The sequence below is a fragment of the Oncorhynchus kisutch genome, linkage group LG1 (assembly GCF_002021735.2).
Source record: "Oncorhynchus kisutch isolate 150728-3 linkage group LG1, Okis_V2, whole genome shotgun sequence".
NCBI classification, from domain to species: Eukaryota; Metazoa; Chordata; class Actinopteri; order Salmoniformes; family Salmonidae; genus Oncorhynchus; species Oncorhynchus kisutch.
The window spans coordinates 8469492-8477868 of NC_034174.2; the positions used below are offsets into that span (position 1 = coordinate 8469492).

Here is an 8377-nt window from a genome sequence, read left to right on the forward strand (position 1 = left end):
GAAACGTTTCAAGGAACAGAACCAGAAACCGAAAAATAAAATTTTCAGAGGGATGGAAACTGAACAGGGAACAAAAGTTCTCTCTCCTGCTCTGGAACAGAACCGTTATTTTCACATCTTTAAAACCGGTTAATAACTAAAAAAAAATTGTTCCAAAAAATATTCCTAATGTCTAGTTTAAAATTCTGTAATTCGGTGAAGGTATGATGCTAGCAATAGCCTAAACACATTCCATTCATGACGTTCAACACTTCAAGCCCCCTCCATTTCCACCCCCCCCCCTCGCTCTCTCCCGTGAAATTTCAGCCGCATCTGGTGCCTGCACTTATCTGACCAATCAAACATGAAAACAACTATGTTCCCCAGAACAACCTGCTCTATCAGCGCTAATTGATTAATGAGCTATATGATTGAGGTAAATGAATGAGCTAAATGAATGAGCTAAAATGAATGAGGTAAATGAATGAGGTAAATGAATGAGGTAAATGATTGAGCTAAATGAATGAGCTAAATGAATGAGCTAAATGAATGAGCTAAATGAATGAGCTAAATGATTGAGGTAAATGAATGAGCTAAATGATTGAGGTAAATGAATGAGCTAAATGAATAAGGTAAATGAATGAGCTAAATGAATGAGCTAAATGAATGAGCTAAATGAATGAGCTAAATGAATGAGCTAAAGGATTGAGCAAAATGAATGAGCTAAAGGAATGAGCTAAATGAATGAGCTAAATGAATGAGCTAAATGAATGAGCTAAATGAATGAGCTAAATGAATGAGCTAAATGAATGAGCTAAATGAATGAGCTAAATGAATGAGCTAAAGGATTGAGCTAAATGAATGAGCTAAATGAATGAGGTAAATGAATGAGCTAAATGAATGAGGTAAATGAATGAGCTAAATGAATGAGCTAAATGAATGAGGTAAATGAATGAGGTAAATGATTGAGCTAAATGAATGAGCTAAATGAATGAGCTAAATGAATGAGCTAAATGAATGAGCTAAATGATTGAGGTAAATGAATGAGCTAAATGATTGAGGTAAATGAATGAGCTAAATGAATAAGGTAAATGAATGAGCTAAATGAATGAGCTAAATGAATGAGCTAAATGAATGAGCTAAATGAATGAGCTAAAGAATTGAGCAAAATGAATGAGCTAAAGGATTGAGCAAAATGAATGAGCTAAATGAATGAGCTAAATGAATGAGCTAAATGAATGAGCTAAATGAATGAGCTAAATGAATGAGCTAAATGAATGAGCTAAATGAATGAGGTAAATGAAAAATTATGTTGATTTCACAGGTTTAAACCAAAATCTACTCAAAGGACCCATATGAACTGTTACTTCTTTGGGGTTAGAACCAGTTTAGAACTTTATCTTCTGGTCGGAACATCGGAATGATTTGAAAATGGTTTTGGTTCCAACCCTGGTTCTCACTCAACTTACCTGGTAAAATAAGGTAACATAAATAAACACATGGCTGGTAAACTGGTGCTCTGGAAGGTCCACACACATCATACTGTATATTAGTTACTGTAGGTGCCTACGTATCCCTATTATCCTGGCTGGTATACTGCCGCTGGCCCACTGTTCTGCATACTGTGAAAGAAGACTACACATCCCTATACTCTTATCATTCAATCATAATGTATTTTGTATCAAGCTGTGATCTACAGATCTTTGTTCTATTCTCCTCACCTCTCTGAGATAAGTCAGTTATTTATCTCTGCTCTAGTCCATCTCTAGTCCATCTCTAGTCCATCTCTCCTCTCCTCATCTCTAGTCCATCTCTCCTCATCTCTAGTCCATCTCTCCCCATCTCTAGTCCCTCTCTCCCCATCTCTAGTCCATCTCTCCTCTCCTCATCTCTAGTCCATCTCACCTCTCACCATCTCTAGTCCATATCTCATCTCCCCATCTCTAGTCCATCTCTCCTCATCTCTAGTCCATCTCTCCTCATCTCTAGTCCATCTCTCCACATCTCTAGTCCATCTCTCCTCATCTCTAGTCCATCTCTCCTCATCTCTAGTCCATCTCTCCACATCTCTATTCCATCTCTCCTCTCCTCATCTCTAGTCCATATCTCATCTCCCCATCTCTAGTCCATCTCTCCTCTCCACATCTCTATTCCATCTCTCCTCTCCCCATCTCCAGTCCATCTCTCCTCTCCTCATCTCTAGTCCATATCTCATCTCCCCATCTCTAGTCCATCTCTCCTCATCTCTAGTCCATCTCTCCTCTCCTCATCTCTAGTCCATCTCTCCTCATCTCTCCTCTCCACATCTCTAGTCCATCTCTCCTCTCCTCATCTCTAGGCCATCTCTCCTCTCCTCATCTCTAGTCCATCTCTCCTCATCTCTCCTCTCCACATCTCTAGTCCATCTCTCCTCTCCTCATCTCTGGGCCATCTCTCCTCATCTCTCCTCTCACATCTCTAGTCCATCTCTCCTCTCCACATCTCTAGTCCATCTCTCCTCATCTCTCCTCTCCACATCTCTAGTCCATCTCTCCTCTCCCCATCTCTAGTCAATATCTGCTCTCCATATCTCTATTCCATCTCTCCTCATCTCTAGTCCATCTCTCCTCTCCTCATCTCTAGTCAATATCTGCTCTCCATATCTCTAGTCCATCTCTCCTCATCTCTAGTCCATCTCTCCTCTCCTCATCTCTAGTCCATTTCTCCTCTCCCCTTCTCTAGTCCATCTCTCCTCATCTCTAGTCCATCTCTCCTCTCCTCATCTCTAGCCCATCTCTCCTCATCTCTCCTCTCCACATCTCTAGTCCATCTCTCCTCTCCTCATCTCTAGTCCATCTCTCCTCATCTCTCCTCTCACATCTCTAGTCCCTCTCCTCTCCACATCTCTAGTCCATCTCTCCTCATCTCTCCTCTCCTCATCTCTAGTCCATCTCTCCTCATCTCTCCTCTCCACATCTCTAGTCCATCTCTCCTCTCCTCATCTCTAGTCCATCTCTCCTCATCTCTCCTCTCACATCTCTAGTCCATCTCTCCTCTCCACATCTCTAGTCCATCTCTCCTCATCTCTCCTCTCCTCATCTCTAGTCCATCTCTCCTCATCTCTCCTCTCCACATCTCTAGTCCATCTCTCCTCTCCCCATTTATTTTACTCTACTTTTATTCACCTCCCTCCCTCCACTACATCTCTGTTGTAACTCCTTCTCCTCCCCCCTCTCCTCCTTCTCCTCTTCCTTCTCTTCCACCCTCTCCTCAGTGTGGGTTCTTCAAGCGTACAGAGCGCCACCCCCAGTACGAGACAGAATACTACCACGCCCACATGCACATTCAGCCCTCTGAGGTGGAGAAGCAGGCATCAGACCAATAGGTTCCTGCTTTCCCCTACCTTCTCCCCAAGCGGTAAAACCACGCACCCTGGCCTGCCTCGAACTGGCATGCCCTAGTCTCTCAAGCCCTGTTGTTCCCCTTAGACACTGATCCAGTTTCAGTTTTGCGTTGCCTCCTCTAATGGTTAAGGTTAGGGGTTTTGGGGGATATGTAAACTGATCCTAGATCTGTGCCTAACGGACAGAGAGCTGTTGTGCTGTGGCTCTGCCTGCCGTGTGATATTTGACCTTAAATTCTGTACCTGAAACTAGTTCATTCTGGAACAAGGAAGTTGTGTTCATGTTGCTAATCATTCTGGTTCTATTCATTAACATTATCACCTGGTCCCACACTTGATAACAATGTTGGAATGCCAGAATGAACATGTGTTCTCTGTTGTTCTTTTGTGTTTCTGACAAAGGGGGGGGGGGGGGGGGCTGCAAGAGTGTGGTGGTTGTAGGTGAAATGACAACGTGTGGCAGCACAATTGTAATGTTTTGCGCTGGTGTGTTTTCTTTGCTTGTGTGTCACCTGTTTTACTGACGTTTCACAAGTCATCTGACCATTTTGGTTTGTGTGTCACCTGTTTTACTGACGTTTCACAAGTCATCTGAACATTTTGGTTTGTGCACAATCAAAAGCAAAAAAATCTCCTTCGGGTTACTCAGCGGCATCAGCAAAGTGCATTTTTCATACGCTCTCTCCTTCCCTCCCCCTTCTCTCTCCTTCTCTCCTTCCCTCCCCCCTTCTCTCTCCCACTCTCTCCTTCTCTCCTTCCCTCCCCCCTTCTCTCACCCACTCCCTCCTTCCCTCCCCCTTCTCTCTCCCACTCTCTCCTTCCCTCCCCCTTCTCTCTCCCACTCCCTCCTTCCCTCCCCCTTCTCTCTCCCACTCTCTCCTTCTCTCCTTCCCTCCCCCTTCTCTCTCCTTCCCTCCTTCCCTCCCCCCTTCTCTCTCCCACTCCCTCCTTCCCTCCTTTCCTCCCCCTTCTCTCTCCTTCCCTCCCCCCTTCTCTCTCCCACTCCCTCCTTCCCTCCCCCTTCTCTCTCCCACTCTCTCCTTCTCTCCTTCCCTCCCCCTTCTCTCTCCCACTCTCTCCTTCTCTCCTTCCCTCCCCCTTCTCTCTCCCACTCTCTCCTTCTCTCCTTCCCTCCCCCTTCTCTCTCCTTCCCTCCTTCCCTCCCCCCTTCTCTCTCCCACTCCCTCCTTCCCTCCCCCTTCTCTCTCCCACTCTCTTCTTCCCTCCCTCCCTCCTTTCTTCCCCCCTTCTCTCTCCTTCCCTCCCCCCTTCTCTCTCCCACTCCCTCCTTCCCTCCCCCCTTCTCTCTCCCACTCTCTCCTTCTATCCTTCCCTCCCCCTTCTCTCTCCCACTCCCTCCTTCCCTCCCCCTTCTCTCTCCCACTCTCTCCTTCTCTCCTTCTCTCCTTCCCTCCCCCTTCTCTCTCCCACTCCCTCCTTCCCTCCCCCTTCTCTCTCCCACTCTCTCCTTCTCTCCTTCCCTCCCCCTTCTCTCTCCCACTCTCTCCTTCCCTCCCCCTTCTCTCTCCTTCTCTCCTTCCCTCCCCCCTTCTCTCTCCCACTCTCTCCTTCTCTCCTTCCCTCCCCCCTTCTCTCACCCACTCCCTCCTTCCCTCCCCCTTCTCTCTCCCACTCTCTCCTTCCCTCCCCCTTCTCTCTCCCACTCCCTCCTTCCCTCCCCCTTCTCTCTCCCACTCTCTCCTTCTCTCCTTCCCTCCCCTTCTCTCTCCTTCCCTCCTTCCCTCCCCCCTTCTCTCTCCCACTCCCTCCTTCCCTCCTTTCCTCCCCCTTCTCTCTCCTTCCCTCCCCCCCTTCTCTCTCCCACTCCCTCCTTCCCTCCCCCTTCTCTCTCCCACTCTCTCCTTCTCTCCTTCCCTCCCCCTTCTCTCTCCCACTCTCTCCTTCTCTCCTTCCCTCCCCCTTCTCTCTCCCACTCTCTCCTTCTCTCCTTCCCTCCCCCTTCTCTCTCCTTCCCTCCTTCCCTCCCCCCTTCTCTCTCCCACTCCCTCCTTCCCTCCCCCTTCTCTCTCCCACTCTCTTCTTCCCTCCCTCCCTCCTTTCTTCCCCCTTCTCTCTCCTTCCCTCCCCCCTTCTCTCTCCCACTCCCTCCTTCCCTCCCCCTTCTCTCTCCCACTCTCTCCTTCTATCCTTCCCTCCCCCTTCTCTCTCCCACTCCCTCCTTCCCTCCCCCTTCTCTCTCCCACTCTCTCCTTCTCTCCTTCTCTCCTTCCCTCCCCCTTCTCTCTCCCACTCCCTCCTTCCCTCCCCCTTCTCTCTCCCACTCTCTCCTTCTCTCCTTCCCTCCCCCTTCTCTCTCCCACTCCCTCCTTCCCTCCCCCTTCTCTCTCCCACTCTCTCCTTCCCTCCTTCCCTCCCCCCCTTCTCTCTCCTTCCCTCCTTCCCTCCCCCTTCTCTCTCCTTCTCTCCTTCCCTCCCCCCTTCTCTCTCCTTCTCTCCTTCCCTCCCCCCTTCTCTCTCCCACTCCTTCCTTCCCTCCCCCTTCTCTCTCCCACTCCCTCCTTCCCTCCCCCCTTCTCTCTCCCACTCCCCCCCCCCCTCCCCCCTTCTCTCTCCCACAGTGTGGTTTCTTCCTTCGGGTCCAGTATGAAGACCAAGTGCCTCAGTACCATGCGGTGAAGATTCCCCATCAGGACCTTCCCCAGTTCCATGAGAGCCAGAAGACAGGGGTCCTCCACAAGAAAGAGTGGACTACACACTGGAGTGACGGAACCTCCTGATCGACAGCAACAACAAAAACAACAACAACAAGGAATTGAATAATAACAAACCCCCCGATTCAACCCATATGGCGCTCACTAACTCTGTGGTGTAATAAATGTGTGCACACAGACTGGCCGTGTCACATTTGGGGCTACGTCCTCATTCTTCACCCTTCTTCTGAAGTGGACTTATTAATGCTGACTACTCTCTCCTGCAGTGATGCTAACTTGGAAAGTGATGCTAACTTTCTACCTTCCTTCCCTCCCCCTTCTCTCTCCCACTCCCTCCTTTCCTCCCCCCTTCTCTCTCCCACTGAGATCAAATGTTCCGTATGAGGTGATAATGTCATCTTTCACTTGAGGGTATTATTTATACATATCTGATTTGCCATTTAGAAATCAAAGCACTTTATAGATCTAGTCCCCCTCATTTGAAGATGTCATAAGTATTTGGACAAATTTAACTTATAGCGTCAAATGTAGTATTTGGTCCCATATTCCTAGCACACAATGACGACATCAAGCTTGTGACGATCCAAACTTGTTTGGATGCGTTAGATGGTTCTAAATACTTCTACATGATTATGGATAATCTTGGAATCATGAAAGACGATGAGTGAGAAAGTTACAGAGGGTCAAAGATCTTTCCCCCAAGACATGCTAACCTCCATTGTTATTGGTAATGTTGAGAGGTTAGCATGCTTTGCTGTAGCTTCTATAAATTTTCTCACTCATCATTATTCACAATTCATTCATGATTTTTCTTAATCATGGCATTATCAGGATTGATATAGAACTGTTCACAAGCATCTTATGCCCCTGAACAGGCTGTTCATGCTAACCTCTCAACATTACCAATAGCAAGGGAGGTTAGCATGTTAACCTCTCAACATTCCACTGTTCCTAGGCCGTCATTGAAAATAAGAATTTGTTCTTAACTGACTTGCCTAATTAAATAAAGGTTAAAAAAATAAAATAAATATGAACAATTGATCTGAAATGATGAAGTATAGAGCCACATGTATAAATGTTGCATCACTGTCCAAAGACATACACTACATAGTGTACATCAATATGGCATGAAAGTCCCGCCTACTTCCTGGATCATGTCCAGGAAGTAGAGTCAAAATATCATCAAATTCATCTAAAGATGCACAATGCAGAAATCGCTCTGCCATTTCCTGGTTGCTAAAATTCTAATAATTCACCAACTTTCTTGGCATTCTCTCAACCAGCTTCACCTGGAATGCTTTTCCAACAGTCTTGAAGGAATTCCCACATATGCTGAGCACTTGTTTGCTGCGTTTCCTTCACTCTGCGGTCCGACTCTTCCCAAACCAACTAAATTGGGTTTGAGGTCGGGTGATTGTGGAGGCCAGGTCATCTGATGCAGCACTACATCACTCTCCTTTTTGATCAAATAGCCCTTACAGAGCCTGGAGATGTGTTGGGCCATTTTTCTGTTGAAAAACAAATCACTAAGTGCAAACCAGATGGGATGGTGTATCGCTGCAGAATGCTGTGGTAGCCATGCTGGTTAAGAGTGCCTTGAATTCTAAATAAATCACTGACAGTGTCACCAGCAAAGCACTCTCACGCCATCACACCTCCTCCTGCATGCTTCACGGTGGGAACCACTCATGCGGAGATCACTTCACGGTGGGAACCACACATGCGGAGATCATCTGTTCACCTACTCTGTGTCTCACAAAGACACGGTGGTTGGAACCAAAAATCTAACAGTTGGACACATCAGATCAAAGGACAGATTTCCACCGGTCTAATGTCCATTGCTTGTGTTTCTTGGCCCAAGCAAGTCTCTTCTTCTCATTGATGTCCTTTAGTAGTAGTTTCTTTGCAGCAATTTGACCATAAATGCCTGATTCACACAGTCTCCTCTGAACAGTTGATGTTGAGATGTGTCTGTTACTTGAACTCTGTGAAGAATTTATTTGGGCTGCAATTTCTGAGGCTGGTAACACAAATTAACTTATTCGCATGAGAGCCGGTTTCATCATAAAAGCGCTTGATGGTTTTCGCGACTGCACTGAAGAAACTTGAAAAGTTCTTGAAATTTTCCAAATTGACTGACCTTCATGTCTTAAAACAATGATGGACTGTTGTTTCTCTTTGCTAATTTGAGCTGTTGCCATAATATGGACTTCGTCTTCTACCAAATAAGGATATCTTCTGTATACCCCCACCCCCCCACCTTGTCACAGCACAACTGATTGGCTCAGTTGGAAAGACATTTCACTAATGAACTTTTAACAAGGCACACCTGTTAATTGAAATA

At 46.7% G+C, this 8377-nt stretch overlaps 1 protein-coding gene across 1 annotated transcript in view; it reads left to right on the forward strand.

Annotated features, from left to right (window-relative positions):
- itga7 (integrin, alpha 7) overlaps window positions 1-6099 on the forward strand; it is a 79025-nt gene extending 72926 nt beyond the window's left edge. Inside the window, exons 20-21 of the mRNA XM_031833745.1 lie at window positions 3233-3328; window positions 5941-6099. Coding sequence (XP_031689605.1) covers window positions 3233-3328; window positions 5941-6099 — 255 coding nt within the window. The remainder of the gene's footprint in view (window positions 1-3232; window positions 3329-5940) is intronic.
- The last annotated feature ends 2278 nt before the right edge of the window (window positions 6100-8377 follow it).